The 20409-nt window shown below is 36.6% G+C and overlaps 1 protein-coding gene across 2 annotated transcripts in view; it reads right to left on the reverse strand.

Annotated features, from left to right (window-relative positions):
- ADCY2 (adenylate cyclase 2) overlaps positions 1 to 20409 on the reverse strand; it is a 209046-nt gene that overhangs the window by 97865 nt on the left and 90772 nt on the right. For both annotated transcript variants that reach the window (XM_057428819.1, XM_057428818.1), the window contains one exon: positions 7685 to 7834. In XM_057428819.1, the coding sequence (XP_057284802.1) occupies positions 7685 to 7834 (150 nt within the window). The remainder of the gene's footprint in view (positions 1 to 7684; positions 7835 to 20409) is intronic.

The following is a 20409-nucleotide window of genomic DNA, read 5'->3' on the forward strand; positions in this document are numbered from 1 at the left end:
CCATGCAAACTGAAAACTGATTTTGATAATGATTTTACTGTAATGTTTACAGCACTAAAAAAGAGGCTCCAAGAAGAATCCTTCATGGATGTGGAAAAAGGGTCCAATTATAATTCAATATGGATGTGGAAAAAAGGAAAAAAAAAACACAGCTGGGAAATATTATATTTTTATGGTGTATTCAAAACAATCAAAACCAAATCCATCCACTTAAAAGCTTTCTAGGTGTCTCTCACTGTCTAATACCATCAACACCTTTGCAACAGATGACAGATACTTCTTTGGTAATAGCGCAATGGAATACTTGTTATTATCAAATATAGATGTATTAAACTTGTGTAGTATCTCTCCCTACAAGAAAATGCTAAAATCAATTTTTTCTTGTTTTCCTAATGAGTAATAAAAGCCAGCATGAAATAGACTTTACAGCACATGCAGTGATGCTATTAAGAGAATTGGTCTATTTAAAGAAGTGGAAAAATCTTTGGGGTAATCCAGTAGCTAGTGCAGAGTCACCAAGAATGGTCTTAAAGTTTCAGTTGGTTTACTAATAGTGACAGGAGAGCCCTAATTATTCCCTATGATTTATTCACATGTACTTAAACATACCAATGCTTCCCCCTCTCCTCTCCCCAGATAACCTGGAAACCAGACAGTTTAGCCCTCGTGCACTAGCTTTGTAAATATACTTCTACTAGGGAAATGGTGGTAAACTGGGACAAGCTCACAATTTCATTCTGAATCCGTATTATAATCAGAACCTGTCCAATTTAGAACAGCAGCTTTCATGTTAAGAATCACGAAGGTACAGACATCTTGGTAGAAGAGGCAGCAGAATGCCATACCCCAATGTCAGTGCAAAAAGCTAAAAATATTAGTGAGAGTAAACAAAGACAATAAGCACAGATACTGAAATCCCTCTATTTTACCAGCCTCCGAAGTGTTAATTTCTGAGGCCAAAAATAAGTCTTTGAACCGCTGACATTGATAGAACAATATAAAAAGAACAATTATAACTGTAAAATGATCGACCTGCTGTGCTGTTATGTACTTACCCATTATTCTGCAAAACTTAATGAAGTAAAGGTCTATGTAACACAGTGATTTTTTAATTATTTTTTTTAAAAAACACTCTTCTACATTAGATTAGAGACAAAGAATAGAGAAGCATACATACCTACTGAAAATATCCTACTTTCAGTTATTCTACTTAGTTTCGCTTGTGCTAAATCAGGCTTCCTACTTTGTTGGAGAATGCTAATGCTAAATTTCACATTCATTTTACCTCTCTCACACACATCATTACACTACAATCACTAATGTTCATTAAAAACATTATAGGAGTCATAAATAGAAAAATAGTACTAAACAGCTACTGTATGATAAGTAGGATAACCTAGGCTGAAAAAGCAAAAAGGTATCATAAATATTATATGGTCTATTTTCATCAGTAAAAAAATGGTGTATGATGTAAAATTATTATATCAGCCATATGAAATTTATCAGTGAAATGTACTTTTTAAAACACAACCTAGCTCTAGACATAGTCTAAGAAAGCTGGCCTATCAAACATTAGTGCAGAAAGTGGGTTCTTAAATCTGCATTTTGGACCTGTAACAAGTGACCTAAGTTTTGTCAACCATCTACACTAAATGTTTGTGTATCCAGAAGATTTCTGTACTGTTAATTTTGAATCTATTAATATGTACCAATTCTCTATTTAAAAACACCATTTATGTGAAATGGCTCAGCGCATAAAGAAACAATTCTGAAATGTAGAATCAAAAGAAGCGCTTCTAAGCTTTCAGAAATCAAAGTTTCAGATTTTTATTTAAATATTGAACCTCAGCTGAAAATCAGTTGTAGATTCTTAAACAGATATCAGAAAACATTCTTACTGTAGTATCATTATGCTTATGTAATCCATTTTAACTTCTTCAGTGACTGAGTAACCTGAATATAATGAAGTGACAACAAGTACCTGCGTAATTTTCAAATCACTCAACTTTTGGCAGCAAAGATACACTCCCCTTGCAAAACTACAATTATTCTCCTCAATAAGTTGGAGAAAAAAAGGCTACATTATTTCTGATGTTAAATTTCTGTAAGCTAAGACACAGTATTAGAAACCTGGAAGAATTTCAGTAGTACCTGATAAGATATTTTTGTTGATATAAAACCCATTACTTTGACAATACAGGATATGATTCAAGGAGGCTCTTACCTTTTCATTTCTCTCTGTCTGAAATCAGTGTTCCTGTATTTTACAACACTCTGCTATAGGAAGGACATTAAAGAAAACTACAGACTTACTGAAAGATTCTAGCTGAGTCTCAAAAATCTCCCTGCATACAGATTCCACCACATCTCCAGGCAGCTTTTCCCACGGCTTAACTCCTCTCTTATGGAAAAACTGTTTGCCTCCTTCCAGACAGGATTTTCCTTGTTGCAGCTCATGCCTATTGCCTCTCATCCTTTCACTGTGTGCCACTGAGAAAGATCTGACCACATCTTCATAAGCTCCTTCAGGTGGATGTTAGTTGTTGACACCAACCCTTTTCTTCCGCACACTAAACATCCCAAATACCCTCATTCTTGTTACCTGACATAAGCTCCAGTATTCTAATCACCTCTGTAGCCCTTTGGTGGATTCCCTCCAGTTTCTATTTGCACATTCTATCCATCCACATGAAGAACTCTGGATGTTAAGTTCTTCCTCAAAACATGCTATAATCCTGGTAATGACATGTAGATTGATAGAAAAGATTGGTACCTCACTCGTGTATGTGTATGAACATGCCTGGAGTAGAAAAGGGATTCTAAAATACAAAAGACTCAAATTAGTTTTTGTTGTTCCTGTTTACTAACTTTGAAGTTCTGTGGGGAAACAAAAAGAGAAAAGAGAAATGAGGAAGCCCTTAGAAGAACTATTCTATGTTCATGAAAGTATTAGCTTACATTTTAAAATGCATTATTTGAACTTACAGGAATACACATTTGATATATTAGTTTAAAATAATATATTTCAAATATTTCTGTTCCTTACTAACAGCCTCAAGTCTTAGAAATGTATGAGGCTTCTCCAGTTTAGATTAATTTTAAAACAATATTGAAATATTTGAGTTCCTGTAACGAATGCTTTTTGTTGCTTCACCATGTTTTGGTGAAAAAACAAAATCCCACTCAATTACTTGAAACCTCATTCATTTTCATCTGCTACCTGACCATTGTTTCTAAACCCGTCATTACACCACCTCATCTTCAAAGACAGCATTTAGAGAACCCACTGAACACCAGCACCTTGCAAACACCTCCCTGTGATGTTGCAAGGATGTCTTAGTGTATATTCCTACGTTTCATGATGCAAACACCAGAAGAGAGAAAAGTGATTATGTTAACTGCTTGTTAAGTGCTTGTACTCAGTGTTAGTGAGTCATTATCCTACAAACTGTCAGCCAGGCTGTATTAGTGAGACAAATAACATTATGAGAGGCTATTTTAAATATATATCTTGAAATAAGGCTGCACCTTAACAGAGGTCAGGAGAGTTTTACATTTCTCCTTTATATACACTGAAAAGATAGAAAAGCTGTGTGAGAAACACCAGAGTGGGCATTTAAAATACTGCCTTTTACCACAGAAGTTTAAAAGTGACTCTCACAACAAAGTAGGTTAATGGAAATAAAATCATAGAATGGATTGGGTTAGAAGGGACCTTAAAGATCATCTAGTTCCAACCCCCCTGCCATGGGCAAGGACACCTTCCACTAGACCAGGTTGCTCAAAGCCTCATCCAACCTGGCCTTGAACGCTGCCAGTGATGGGGCAGCCACAGCTTCTCTGGGCGACTTGTTCCAGTGCCTCACCGCCCTCATGAATTAAAGAATTTCTGCCTAATATCTAATCTAAATCTACCTTTCTTCAGTTTAAACCTATAATCCCTTGTCTTATCAGAAACTTTGTCCTATCAAAATCCAGTGTCCAGTGTTATCAAACACAGCCCTATGAAACCATGAGTTTATGAACCAGAGTTCATAAAGATGTTCCTGATATGCATAAATATTTACACAACTACAGCTGCAGGCAAACATATCATATAGTGCAAAACCAAGCCAAGCCAAAGTATGAGTCCTATGCAGTAAACCAGATGAAATTGTAAGGGCCTTTGGGGCACTGACTGGCCCTGACCAGCTTCACCTTGGCCTCAGCTTCAGCCCATGGTCCAGGAGCCACATTTAAGCTCAGCCACTGCATGAGCTGTGCTTTAGGAGCTGGCTGTGGACCCTGTTGATCCTGGCCCCAGGACTGACTTCCCAGGTTCATGTTGGACCTGCCTAGCAATTGCTGGGCCTGACCCTGAGATGTGGACTGACTTCCTGGCTTGGCCTCAGACCTGCCTCATCACCACAAACATAACTAGTGTTCTGGACTCTTGCTCGATCCTGGGTGCCAGCAACTGGGTTTGCCCAACTCTCCTTATGATGTGGGACCCCTGCCTTGCTGAAGTGTTACCACCCGTCTCCTTGGGAGCCACCAGCCTTTGTCATGCCCTAACAGAAGCACACAGTGGTATAGGCACAACATGTCTAACTTGTACCTTGGTATACATATGCACACCCTTATTTAACCAGATACTAATGTATGCTGGCCTCACTCAAAAATGATGAATATAGATTTTCTCTTCTTTGACATAACTGTTGAGTGGTAATTCAATATGATTATGTACTGACACTGTCAAAATGGTACTCTCAAAAAGGCTATTCAAAGACAAGAAAAAAAACCCCAGCTGAAATACAATAGTTGGCTACATTGTATGAGCCTACTCTCAAAACACAATAAGAAGAAATCCATGGAATAATTTGGAATATAAATTGTACACCTTTCAAAAACAATTATAAAAACACAATATCCTTGATCTGGAAAAAAAATGCAATTTGATCTGTAGCCCTAAGCATTTAGAAGCACATCCTACGCTCTGCACTTGTGTAAAAGTAGTGTTACTTCTCACTCAAGTAAATTAAATCAAGTAGAATCAAGGGTCATGCTACAATCTTTCACAGGCTAATAAAGGCTTTGATAAAACTCGATGTGTTTTTTTAAAATGCACCTGCTCCTACAGTTTCAGTGTATCCCAATCCTCTAAAAACAGTCAGCAATATGACTGACTAGCTCTCTGAATTCTAACAATATGGATGAAGATACAAACTTAAATGGGAAGTTTAGATTGGGTATAAGGAAGAAGTTCTTTAGTATGAGGGTGGTGAGGCACTGGAATGGGTTGCCCAGGGAGGTTGTGAATGCTCCATCCCTGGCGGTGTTCAAGGCCAGGTTGGACAGAGCCATGGGTGGCATGGTTTAGTGTGAGGTGTCCCTGCCCATGGCAGGGGGGTGGAACTAGATGATCTTAAGGCCCTTTCCAACCCTAACTATTCTATGATTCTATGATTCTTGGCAAAGCAAGCAGTATTAAAAGACAGACTAAAGTACATCAATTTCTGAACAAATATTCTGCAAACAAAGAAGTATGTTAACCCTGGGGGAAAAGAAAAAAAGGAGAAAACAAACCCCAAACTTATCTAATTAGTCCTCATTTACCTTTTCACATTTAAATATCTAGCACTCATAAGTGCAATAATAAAGAAGTGCATCTTTGTCTTTTTTACTATAAAAACTGTGACATGAGATAAAGGACATTATGAGGCTATTATGAAGTTGAGAGGAAATCTATATAAGTTCTGATGAGCTAATGGTTCATTGGAGTTTAAAAAGATCATTCACATTCCTAAATACTTCACTTCCATTTAATAAGACACTGATCCATTATTAATCCAGACCTGCAATACTCTACTTAGATCTGCGTAGGTATCTTAAATAATTTGATATGTTTATTTCTATGAAAACACAAATAAGACAACACATATATATATAACAAGTTATATACAATGTCCTTCATTACTCTATAACAACAACACAATATATCAATGAAAGATGGCTGTTGCTGCTTTTCATCTTGCTGGGCTCCAGCATATATGAAACACAACTCCTACAAACCACAAAGAAGAAGCATCTGGTGCAAAATTCCAGATAGTCTGGCTTCTCTCCATTGTCAGATTCTCAGCCATTTCTGTAAGACCTTCAGAAGTGCCAGGAAACCAAAACTAGTTTCTTATGTCTTCCCCTAGAAATTAGTAGTGTTTAGGCAAATAACACACATTTACACAAACCACCAGCTAGCACTACGTATGTTCTAACTACTGACTTCTACAAGCAGCATCCTTACCCCTCTGAGTTCACCTACCCAAGAGTGTCAAGTAACACACACTCCTGCTTCTTGCAGATACACCAATGCATTTCCTATGCCAGTAGGAAAAAATAATCAGTAGTAGAAACCTAGGCCCTTACAGCTGTGCTCAGCAAGCTAAGGTCTCACAGGTCCCTACTGAATAAGGGAGACCTTGTTTGATAATGGTCTGCGTATATCTTTTTGACAGCTGAGGCCTAAGCACAGGTAACAGTGTTAACCATCTTCTACAAAATCACTGCAAGGCTAGAAGCCATCACATCAGCTCTGCATTGCTGGAGACTGCCCAGTCTGCAGATACCTGGCATTGGTTGCTCTGCAGTCACAAACTGTCTCAGTGGAACTAATTTGGAGATACTCTCACCCATATTCTCAACAGATAGTGAAATGTGCATTACGTACTATCAGTTACAAAGCCTACTGATTCACTGCACACAGCTCATGGAGGCAGAGGTGGAAACTTTTAAAAATGACTTCTCTTACACAGCCTCTCCTGCTACAGTACCTTATGTAGATTTTACATCTAATCATCAAAGCCTGCCTTTACTGTCAAATGTTCTCCTTAAGACTATCTTAAATGTTCTGCAGCAACTTCAGCCAGTATGCAACCCAAGTGCCCACCAGACTAGGGCTAGCCCTCTGAATGCACACACAACCTTGTTAAAGTCCTGGTATCATCTCTCCATTTGCTTTTTCTGCAAAAGAAGCGTTGGTTATGGATCTTGAAAACTTTGATCTAATATGGCTACAGGTATTTGTGAGACAAACATGACAGTTAAGGTCAGCTGGGACATATGAGCTGTATGTACATCTGCACTTTCTGTGACAACAGAAAAGTGTCAGTGAAGGCTTTAGTCTTTGACCCTTAACAGTTCATAGACGTTTGAGTCTGGTGACCTTCAAAACAAAATATACCTATCTTCTTTACTACTTGATGAACTAATTTGTATTTCAAATTCCTTTAAATGAAGCACCTATCTGTCAGGATGATAGGCACTGTACAGAACTTGCAAAGACAAAAAGAACTAAATAAAGCAATCAGAGAAGCCTTTTATTCAGCTGCTACAATAAATGACAGATAGTCTCATTATGCAATTCCCCCAGCTCCTCTTAACATACCTGACCCCTAGAGCTGTATCACATGATTCATCAGTATTATAGTTTCAAATATTTTTCAAAAATAGTGCAGCAATATCTCCTTGCAGTGATTTTGCAGTATTGGTCTTGGACACGAAGAACTGAAGATACACAAAGTGCACATGCACATCTCACAGATCATTCGGTGAGAACAACAAAAGAGATGGTGTGCAAACAGAATCTGTATATGAATGGGGGGACAGTGTGAAAACAGCAAAAAAGACCCAGACATGGCTGTGATTTTACCTGTTGCCTCTTCTCAAATTCTAACTTGATACGGGATTTGATGCAGTTGCATGTGTCCTGATAGGTCTGCTGCAGGGCAAGTTCCATGAGGTGTTTGTGGTATGCTCCTGCCAAGTTTCCGCAGATAAAAATGATGACGTTTGCCAATATCTAGGGGTTTTAAAAAAAAAAAAAAAGAAAAAAAAAGGAAAAAAATGTTAGGAAATGTATTTAAATAAATTAACAGAACGTAATCCTAACCTGCAATGAAAGATGGCTGCAGTTATACATTTTGGTTTTGTTTGATTCTAGCAAAGATTCCAAAAAGCCTTTCCAAAACCCATCACAATTAGTGGCATAATCCCAAGCAATAATACCATTTTGATTTAGGTTTAAATAAGAATGATAATGAACAACATATTTTCCTACTCAATGAGGCACACATTTTCTGTAAAAGAAATTCTGCTCATGTTCTACATCCACTGCTGAGTATTAATTGGGTGGAATCGTGATCTACTGACATAAAACAATAGCTATAGCTCCTAATAACAACATTGAAGGCCATGTTATTGCCACACTCTTTTGGCAAGACATTTTCTTTTGCAGTGCCATACAATTAAGGGGTGAAAAGTTCCACCTACATCAACAGCATGACCTGCATTTTACTTCAGCCTGACCCACTACTACATGTCAGTCAACTATAAATATTAGGCTTGGTGATGGTTAAGCAACTTTTAACTAGTGAGATACGACATCTCTACTAGAATATAATTTCCACTACTACTGAAGAACTTCATTTGACTAAAACTTAATCTACTAAATTTTAGGGTCAAACAGCATTAGGTACTCAGTGTACACAGCACCATATGAACATGAGAAGTAAATTAGCTTAAGGAATACACTTATTTAGTAATAGTCAGTGACATTTCAGAGAGTAAAGAGAAGAGAGAGGCAGGCCTTTCCTGTGCTTAAACTCTGAAAGGGACAGAATACTGTGTGGTGATACTAGTACTTTCAACTGACCCCAGTTTATTGCTGCAAAAAAAAAAGACACATTTACCCATCCTAGCTCACCTAGAGCAGAAGAAACACAGTAATGAAGCCAATTCTTAATTCAATGAAAAAAAGATAGATACAGCTGAATGTGATCAGAGCAGGTCGCTATCTGTAAGGCTCTAATGTATAAGGCCCTGTATGATTATAGTCTAGATTACAAGTACTACATGATATCATAGTACTCATCATCTGGAAGAGAAGGAAGAAGAAAGGAGGCAAAAATTTCATGAGTTCTCCAAAGTTAATCTAATCATGAGGTTTATGATAAATTTCCCCAGCCATCATTCATTGGTTGGTTTTAGTGTACATTTGTTTTGGTGTACATTTGTACATTTGGCTTTTTTTGGTGAAAAAAAAAAAAGAATGACAGTACGTGATAGTGGTTCAGAGAAGAGATATTTCCTATTAACAGAAATCCATCTCTTTAATTTCACAAAAATTATCATCTCGTTTTATTCACAAAAAAAAAAAAAATGGAGTTTTAATGCTCCTTTTATAAATGCACACTTTAAAATCAAAGTTTTAAAGGAATGCTTTTATTTTCCACAGAAATTGTAACATTGCTACAGGCAGTACCTGTTCCTCCATCTGTGACATGTCTGACATCTCACTTATCATGGTTCCACTAAGGTAAAAACTACAACTATACACCTTTGCCACAAAAAGGACTGATGTTTTAAATTTGATAAAACTTTTCTATCTTTCCCTAAAACTTTCTGATCATGGCTTTATAATGTTCCTAAAAGCAACATCTGAGTTCTTAATTTTTTCTAAAATATGTAAATGTAAAAACAAGGAGAAAAATCTAAATATTTCACGTTCTCCAAAGAATTTATGTTATGAAATAGAGGGATAAGAAATTATTTAAATGAAACCTTTCACAAAAGCCAACAATTAAAAAGAAAAAAAGTAAGAGCTGATGGTGCAGAAAAACATTTGAACTCAAAATACTTTTGTATTTCTTTGTTAATCATAACTGCTTGATTCTGCTTTGATGTTAGAAACGTCATGGCATTCTTAGTGAACAAAGATCTTATGTGACAGGTTACAGTGCAGGGGTAGGGTGTTCCAAGTGGCAATCATTTACAGTTTTTGAAATGAAATTATGAAATGAGAACAAATGCCTGAAAATAATGGTTGTTAGGCAGAGAATTCTCAGATATGCAGTGGGAAGATTTAGTAATAAAATGAACACTGAACTGAACTGAAGTCAACAGTGTGCTGTCATAATCTCTATGTAGAGATCATTGTTGAAAAGATGCATACAAACTTAATAAATGCGCTGTCCAGCTCCATAAAGTTATAGACTATTTAAAACAAACCTTCAGGAATATAACCAATCAGAACAGAAATAATAAAATACTGTGATGGGTAGATGGAGGAGTAAATTATGAGTATCATCTTCACAGCCATAGAAAAACAGATTACAGTTTTATGACTGAACTAGCTGAAGTGAGAAAATAGATGGAAACAAGTGATTGACAGGTAAGGAAGCTAATTAACTAAGCTTTTCAGATTCTCAATGGGGTAATTCAGCCCACATGAAGCTCTGTTCTGGATTCCAGTACCTGAATTAGGCTGTTCAAAGACAACTCAGATACCTCAGCCATTGCCATACTTAGTGTAGATGTCACATGTAAGCGTATAAGCGAGTAAGTAGATAGAAACTGTGTTCAAAACATCATTAATTCTTTTGGCTAGCATAGAGTTTATTCAGAAATGAGTTACTAGTGTATTAATTTAGAAAAAAAAAACAAACAAGAAATAGACAAACTGGTTTCTGAGTCAGACCAACAGATTTTTGCCTTTGTGTGGTTTGGCTTCAATGAATGTATCTGCATGTGTCACTGAAGAGTTACAGAGTGAAATACGTATTTTCTATCGACTGTTAAATGAAAAATGTCATAAACATTACTAAAGAAAATAAAAGCACATATCCTTCATACTGAATATCTCATTTCTCTAAATCTGGCAATTTCTTCTGAACTGTGGCCCAGCCCCAGCATATGAGCTGGAGATGTGCTCAGTCCCACATTTGCTCTAAAGTCTCATAGGCATTCTCCCAGAAGGAATAGGTTTAAAGTTTTCATCATTAAAAAAAAAAAAAAACAAAAAAAACCAAATAAATAACTGAGCTTTCAATTTCCTAAGCAAGTTCTCCAATCAGAATGCAACTGTACAAAAAGTTCCTTTTGTTCTGGCACCTGCTCTGAGAAGACACCATGCTGCGAATCCGACCTGTACAGAAACACTTGGAGTGAAATCCTGTGGTGGATCAGTCTTCTACCTTGTCATTTCTCTAGGCCACGACTCTGCAGCTCTCTTTTCCTCTTTTTGTTTTTCTTTTATCTTTTGATGCCTGCCTCCCTCCCCCCCCCCCAATGAATGCTGGCTAGTAAGAGAAAATGTGGTGAATCTTCTGGTAACAAAATGCATCTTGCTGCAAGAGCTCTGATCAACTATGCAGATAACGTTATAGCCAAGAGACCTCTATAACAGAGTTAAGGGGCACCCGAATAGGCTTGCACTGTTTTGTAAGGGCTTCTGCCAGAAAGGATAAGCCTGAACAGAGGAGGAGGGTGTAAACAGCAGTGTAACTCAACAGCAGAAAATGACCAAGGTGACCTCAAAGCCAGTATTGCATGAACCTAATTAATCTCCTTTACAAACATACATTATACAAAAAAAAAACCACCCCGCAATAAACATAAACTCTAGTAAGCTCCCATTCAATTCAACATATGGAAACACTGAGTCACATAGCAGAAGTTCTAAACTCTGTACAGTCAGTGAAGAGGCAAATCCATCTCCTGCGCCATCTGTACCCCTTTAGATATACCCATGAAGTGTATACTATAGCGAGTTTCTGCTCAATGAATAAATTCAACTACAGAAGGCAGTCTAAGCATCAGCCAAAAATTAATGCAAGGAACACCAAGGTACCTTTGGGAAGTATCTCCAGGTACTCCAGTACCAGCTTGTATCTTCGATCACTTAAGGACCATAATCATGCCTGATCTCTCTTCCATCTCTTCTGACCTATACAAACCTGTAAGCACTTCCAGGCAATGGGGTATTTCTAAATTGTATTTTTACATTCAAGCACATGTATTTTTCAGTATCAGTGAATATAAAGTAATCTGATGTCTAGTGCTTAAGTATCAGACTGTATTTAAAAGCAGACTGTATTTAAAAGCAAACGAAGACAAAGTAGCTATGACTAATTTCTCAAGAGAGTACTAAACTTCACTGAGTTGCTCAAAAAAATGCAGTGTACTATACAGAAGTTCAACTGATGAAAAGTGCCTACAAAGGTGTGTGTATACAAGGAAGTACTATGCTAGATAAAAGATTTATAATATCAGCTGCTGCTTCTGAACCAAAGCATTATTTGTTAATATATTAGTAACTGCTGTTCAAATACTGAATATAAAACTCAAGAGTTCTCTACAGAATTTTCCTATGTGAAAAGTATCCAATTTATGAGGATTTTTTTGTTTTTTTTTCTTTTGTTTCTTCTTACCTATTGTACATATCCTTCCTGCAATTCTTGCATGAGCAGTATTTTTACCCCAAACACCAATACAAATAATAATAATTTTTTTTTTTTTTTAAATAGACTCCATTTTTATCCTGGACAAGAAAGCTGAGGAAATGGAAGCTGAGGGGTGGGCAAGAAAGGCTATAATTTATAACGTCTGCATGGAAATTAATGGGAGAAAAACAAAGAATTCTTGTGTCATTGCCAAGATGCAAATTCTTTAGCTCTGCAAAGATGAATTGTCTCTCCCCCATTTGATCTTTCATTTGATGGTCTGTAGTGTGATTAGCCAAGCTAGGAAACAAGTCTATACTTCTTTGGAACCTGTACAGTTTTAGACTCAGCCAAAATTCAGCTTGTAAGAACACCACAGTGTAGAAACTGAAAAGCAGCATTTGAAAAGGAAATGCTTAGCTACCATGTAAATTAGTCATTCACATGGTCACGATGTACTATGCAAAATACCATTATTTTAAGTACTAGTGTTCAGAAGGTTCTCCAGCTATTCCATGCAACACTTGCCCACGGAGCTGCGGCCAGTCATGGCTCTCAACATTTTTCTTTCACATTTCCAGACCTATGGAGGTCCAAAGTGAGGAGTTCCAACACTTTAATACATTTCAGTGTCTGTAATATCCATAGCTACATGATTAACTCACGAGAAAGATGACAGAATTGAAAACAGGAGACAGTTTGCCCATATGGCAACCACTGTTTCAAAACCAAGCAGTTTGGTTAGTAGCAAAGTTAATCAAGTCTGTATTCCTGTGGATTTTCATCCCTTTGCCCATTATTTCTTTATTATATAGCACTTCAAACTCCTCAAAAAGACCAAAGATAGCTGGGCTAAAACTAGTGATCAAGTGGTGCCTCGTCCACCAGCTGCTGTTGCACAGTGTAACAACTGGCCTTTTCCCGTATTTGTCTTAGTGAGATCACTAAAATAATAAATACTTGGGAATAAAATAAATACTTGGGAATTAAGAGTAAAAATCAATTTCTTTAATGACTACAATATTATATTTATACTTTGAAAGTAAAAGGTATTTAAATCCTTAAATACTCACTAAGGATATAATAAGAACATACTACAGAAGGAGAGAAAAAATAGGAAGCTCTAGTACCCTCAGAGACCCTTTGTCTATATCAAGGAGATTCTCAAATGCTTTTCAGAAAGTTAAGTAAAAAAAAACCCTGCAATTTTGCAAGAAACAGCCCAATTAAAAACAAAAAAATAAACAAACAAAGCTCTAAACAAAAAAAAAAGAAAACACCAAAAAAAACCCCAAAAACCTGACTCCTTAAAATATCTGAGAGTCAACAAAACAATAAGAATATGAATTACTCATTATTCCAGACATCAGCAAATGGCTCCATATCTTCAGTGCTAAAATAAACTTGGTAAAAAGTCCCTTTGTAGAAGGGGGAATATATGACATTTTAGAAGTCAGGAAGCTGTGATGCTGCTCTTCTAATTTGCATGTTTAATTTCCTTGCAGCTTATGAAATCAGAGCATTGTGGACACCAGCAGGATATCCCTTTTCTGTAATATCTGTGTTATTTGATGTGATTTTCTTTTTATCATTATTACAGATTGAAGCTTCTCATAGCTCCAGGCTGTTCTGTGGAATTACTGGATTTATTTTATTCAGCTCTGTGAATACACAGAGCCTATCTATATGCCAGTATAGAAGAAAGCAGATCATACACTGTAAGCTCTTGAATCGATCCCAGGAAAAATACACTAGCAACATGAATCAGAATTATGGTCCCTTTAGATCACTTATTTGTAATATGCATAATCAATATCATTGACTCTAATTAATGACTTTTCACATTTTTTCAAGAGGGGAACTCATACTCTCTTCATTCAGAAAGAACCAGCCAGCCACTGCATTCCCCTTCCTGCCTACAGTGAGGTTTGATTGGGTTTACATGCACCTCTGGGATAATTTTATTTCTTTACTATTGAAACTGCTCAGAGACATTTGAATATACGATTAGTGGAAACAAATTAACAACAACAAAAAAATACAAAATTCAAATTTATTCAAATACATGTTTAGGTAAAACAGATTCTGGAAGCAGAATCTGTAAACAACCGATGCTCTCATCCATCTCAAAAACTAAAATGCGACCCCCAAAACACCGATACTCATTTTAGGTCCTATATCTGATCTAGGAGTGAGTACTAGCATGCTATAAAAAGAGAGACATTTAACACCATAAAACTTAAACAGTTTTCTTAAAAAGAAAAAGAAAAATACTATGGGATAATACACCAACCTTTGACATATTACAGAAATAGTCCCATGTCTGATTTTGAGATACCCTCAGTCTTTTTCAAGAAATTATTCTACTTCACTCTCTAAAAGAAAGACTAAAATCTCTAATATAAAGGTATTTACTTACAGCACTATGCTGCCAAGTTAAATGTGTCACAGTAGATTTCTCCTTACTTCCTTCAGATGGAGTATTACTAGGCTATCTCTCCTGTACTATCTAGTAGTCATAAAGTTTATTTCCTATTAATATCTACCAGACTTCGTGAAATTTATTCATACATTATATATCTCTAAGGATCTCCCCTTCTGGCAAGTTTTATAGAAATTAATCAATAGGTTCAAAACCTACCAGGAAAAGGCAGGACAAACAGATAAATGAACTGACACACACATATGTGCTCCTTATGAATGTACTAACTTCTGGCATGCCTAACAGGAAATGAGATTGCACTCAAAACCACAATGATTATTTCAGCTTTCTTCCCCAATCACTGTAGTTTATATTGTGTCTAGCTACACTGCATATTACATATGCTACATACTCTCAGTTATCAATATACAATGAAATCAAAATCAATGTGTAGTTTAGTACATAGATAAATTGCAGTAAGAACATATAAATTTTTACTGCATTGCAAACTGTTAGCAACTAATATGTGTTTTAGTCTAATTGACAGACAACAGTGATTAGACATTTTGAAATAGTATTTTTTTATGATCTCTACCTAAACGAAATTATGATTTATATAAGAATGTTTTTCTTACATAATACTTTTCTCTATCAGTATTTATAATGATCTGGATAAACTTTTTAATAGGAAATATTCCTCAAGTATTTGTGCTGCTTGCCTGATGACTATGACAAACTTTCATCAAATTAATTTTTCATAATTTGGCAGTCTGTGCTAGGAAACACTTGTCTTTGGCTATGTACTTCACAATGAATGATATGGAGCAAAAGGAAGAATAACAATAGTGGTGTATAACCAAGGAAAGTGATGACCTACAGAACTGGATTAAACTGATTCCAGAACTTCCTCAGAGCCAAAGTTTTGAATTATCACACTCTTATTGTATGTATTTGTAAGTTTTTTAAAGACCTTGGTTACCATTTTAAACTATATGAAGGTCAATCAGCATTAATTCTTAACTGGAAAACATCTAACAGGAAAAATTACTCTAAGGAAAACTTTAAGTTCAATTTTCTGGTGTCAACCAAATGCTATCAGGAGTTGACAAGTTGAGACAAAGATAGTACTTAATTTGGTTTACATTCAGGAAGGAATGAAGTAAAAATTACAACCTCTTCATGCTGCTGCTAACATCTTATTCCACCTTTACACAAAAAAAATGCAATTTTCTTTCCTTCATGCCTCAAAACTGCCAGGGTGTCATTAGTCAGGTCAGGCTTTCTATTCCAAAGCCTCAGTGTGAAGCACATTGGACACCCTGAAACAGTTTCTTATAAAGCACATGCATTGTGGGGATATATTCTGACTAACACCTCAAAAGTTAGCACAGTACCTCAACATTCATACCAGTACCAGTGACAGCCCCTATATAGCATCATGTGGTTATACCTCACATACTAAAATACTATGCAGCATTCTTAGGAATAGGCTAATATTCTTAAACCAGCTGAGAGCAACAGTTAAACAAACAGCTACTTGTCCAAAGAAGAGACGTTTTCCATGCTTCCACACTTGTTCTATTCTTTAAGTCTGAAAATAAGAATCTACCATTCACTCCTATCTTCTGTTCCTTGTCTTTTAAAAAAATATTTATCCATGCATGGATCTTCCCTCACAGCTAATCAGTGCATTGAAGAGGCTTGGACAAAGAACTCTTCCAAAAGCCTCTTGGAAATAAAGTAGAACTGTCAATTAAATCAGCCTCATCCACATGTTTGCTGATGCATTTTGACAACTTCAATATATTTTTAGCGAAATACTGCCAAAATAGAAAGTCTTTATCCCATTATCTATTTTTACAGCTTCAGTTTTGACCTCATGAAGGCATTCAGTTTACAGACCCACAGTGTCCCTCTCTCATTCTAGAACCTTCTTTTATTCTCACATTTGGTACTTTATGGTATTCATCAAACCGAGGTCTATTACAGACCAATCTATATATGCCCTCATTCCCCTATCTCTCTGAGAAGGATTTTAATGTGGGAATTTCTTCAGTTTCTTCTTCACTGAACAGGGATATAGAAGTTGTTTTTCTACAGTGGCCTTGTCCTCCCTGAATGATTTTATAATCTAGATATCAAATGGCCTTAGAGATTCCCAGGAAGCCCCTTCATTACTCAACCGCTGAAAGAAGGATTGAACATGCAAGGAAGAGGAGATTGGTTTGATACACTGCCACGGCTCTAAATGGCATCTAATATAAATTACATACTTTCAGATATATGTTCCTCAAATTCCTATTTGACCTATCTAACAGCATAGAAACTCAACAAGTTTGTTCAATAGAGTGTTAACCACAGAAACATCTATACATGTTCATAACTTCAGTGGGGATACACCTGCCCTTAGCTACACAGGCACTGTTGGCAGCTCCACAAAATATCCCTTTCAAAGTACTCAGGCCTTCCTGAGCCCTAACCCAAGCACCACAGGGCTTCTGAAGAAAACTGTGACACAGCATGAGAAGGACAATTGATTTTGACTATCCATAAGAAAAGTGGTAGGAACTTTGAATGATAATTTTCAGAGAGTTGCAGTTTATTTTTGTACCATTTTATACTAAGACTCAGACACAGTGCTGTACTGGCAGTACAACCATTTCACATGTTACTCTGGAAAGAGTTGCAATTCAATTCACTCCATTTTCATTAAAAGAAAATGATTCACCTAAGAAATTCATATCACTACCTTCAAGATTTTCAAGCAATTTCATTGGACTCATATTGAAAACATAATCAGTGCTTCATAAATAAACAATGACAGGAAAGAGTAAATTCATGAAATGTATTTCTATTTGCTACACAGTAAAATAGCACACTAAGTCAGGACTAGGACATAATGTGAACAGCATCTATTAACTTTCTGTAGCATAGATACATCAGCAGGAATATTCCAGCCAATTAAGACCCCAATCTTCATCCATGTTCCATGCAAGAATCTTTCATTTACTGAATAAAAGTACATTGAATAATTGATAGCTTTTATAAACATAATTTCCAGTTACTGCAATTATACACTAGGAGCATTTCATGTGATTTAATGCTAAAAAATTGCCTCTATATCATCATTTCTAGAATTCACCAATGTCCCCAAACTTGCGCTTCAACCATTGCTTTCATATATGATTTGATGAATAACAAGTTACACCTGTGCATAAGCTTGCACAATAAATTATTTTACTGTAGTAAATTATAAGCATAAATATTAGCTTCAGCATACATAAGGAAAATACAGTTTTCATTATATGTTATAAATATTATATTGGATATTAGATTAGATATAAGGAGGAAATTCTTTCCTATTAGGGTGGTGAGGCACTGGAATGGGTTGCCCAGGGAGGTTGTGAATGCTCCATCCCTTGTGGTGTTCAAGACCAGGTTGGACGAGGTCTTGGGTGACATGGTTTAGTTTGAGGTGTCCCTGCCCATGGCAGGGGGGTTGGAACTGGATGATCTTAAGGTCCTTTCCAACCCTAACTATTCTATGATTCGATGATTCTATACTACATGTTGGTAAAAATCAGAAAGTTTATAAACTGCCATGCAAAGTACTACTAAGTGTAAACTCATCTTCTAAATTGCAGAGATGATATAACATTGGTAATTTCAGCAAACTAGAGTTTTGACTAACATCAGTGCTAACTACTAGGAAGGCTGATTTTTGCACCTTTAGACTTATTTCCCTAGGCAGGCCAAATTACAAAATATGTTGAAACGATTTTTTTTTCTTAAGTGACATAAAATGACCAATACAGTCATCAAATCTTTCACTAATTTCTATGTAACTGCAGTAACTTATGTTTGCAAACAATAAAGACAATATAACTATATATATATAAAAATATTTCGACATAAATACTACATTTAGTTTAGGAAACCAAATTACTTATTTAAGTTTATAAAAGATAAAATTCTAAAACCGAGCTAATCCTGAGTATTTTTAATGATTGAACAGTTAATACCTCTGTGAAGAAACCTTAAAATCCTGAGAAGCAAATCACATATGAAGTAGTCACTATGAATAATGGTTGTTTCATCTTAATGAAAACACATCCTGCTTAAAAAGCATTATTTTATTCGTTTGACAAAAGCTTAAAGCAAAACATCATTTTAGCAAACAATGAGCTGTGCTGCCACATAATAAAAGACAGAAACTACAAATGAGTTGCACAGCCTGTAGCTAACGAGCATGACCGATAGCTGAGAGCCACTGTGTTACAAATTGTACTACATATTCTGTAAATGTGGTTCTGTATAGCAAAAGGCTAATCAGAGAACTGCAAGACCAAGACCCAAAGTTTAAAACCCTAGAAAATAAACTCCTTTGACCAAGAACACAAAGCTCAACAATAACGCCCTGGTCATTCATCACTGCCAGCACACTACACCATTAAGTGTCTTAGCAACCCTTTCCAAATTATATCACATGTTCCAGTGAAGGTAACTCAATATTATTACCAAACCCCTGTCCTTAATTCTCCTCTCAGATGTCCTTTGGGATGTCTCAGAGAACATGCTGGGATGCTGTTATCCTCTCTGGGACATAGCTGTAGCTGTACACCATGGTCAGCCACTTTCATTTTGAGTTAGAGACGTACAAAACCCTCTTATGGAAGAGTTACTCCAGGCTCATGAGTACAGTTCAGCCCGAATCCCACTACTGCCATAATGGAAACTACACAGGCATGCAAGTGCTTTATGTAGCTGGCAGCAGTCAACCAAACAGGCCACTGTGCAAAAGCACAGCCTGACCATACATTGAGTATTACACACAGTATTAGTCTACCCTTCTCAAAAGGGGTGTACAAGAAGGAAAATATATGGAAAGAAGAGACAGAAGGAGTACCTTTCAGCCTGGAAAAAGGACAACAATGTGGGAGCATTATGAACAACACACACCTGAATGAATGGATGGAGCAGAGTGTGCAGGCATTGACTGTTCACTGGTCTCACAGTAAAAGATTTAGAGGATGTCAATAGTAACAGGCATATTGGACAGACGACATGTGCAGTTCCTGGGCATGTGATGCTGAGAAAGCTAAAGTTTGTATTAACCTTATGTCAAATGGAAAACTTATCAAAAAGTAACTGACCAACTTTTATTAACTACAAAGACACCACCTCTCACTCAGGAATTGCTGGGAGCTGGGAGAGTTGGCTTGGAAGTTATTATAATATTCTTATATCATTATTTTAGATTAATTTTCCCATGGCCATCCCAGAGCTGTACTGATGACAGCACAGTTAGAGCTTTGCTCAGGTTTAGTAAGGCTGTTCTTCCTGGTCCTTACCTTTTCCGAGCCAGTGAGGTTAGTGATTAGGCTGCTTTAGAGCTGGAGGAAGCTGCAAGCAAGTATGCAGGGTATCTCACCTACCTGCCTATAGATACAGCCTCACACGCACATGTAAGTGCTGTAACAGTGAGGATATAATAATGCACCATGCCAGGCTAATGAAAATGTACACATGCAATGTAACAGCCAATTTCTACAGAAGTACATCTGGGCAAATGGCACTCTCAGGTTTGGGCTTCACATTGTTCTGTTGCTGGACAGCAACACTGTGCTGATCAATGAGAGAAAATCAGAATTGGGCTCTTTTTCATGTCCTCCTACCCACCAAATTAGTGACCTGACAGAAAAAGTGCAGTGGTTCTGCACCAAGTATGTTAAG

Source organism: Pezoporus wallicus, unplaced genomic scaffold, assembly GCF_028554395.1.
Source record: "Pezoporus wallicus isolate ANWC-B61680 ecotype Strahan unplaced genomic scaffold, APGP_CSIRO_Pwel_v1 contig_6658, whole genome shotgun sequence".
NCBI classification, from domain to species: Eukaryota; Metazoa; Chordata; class Aves; order Psittaciformes; family Psittacidae; genus Pezoporus; species Pezoporus wallicus.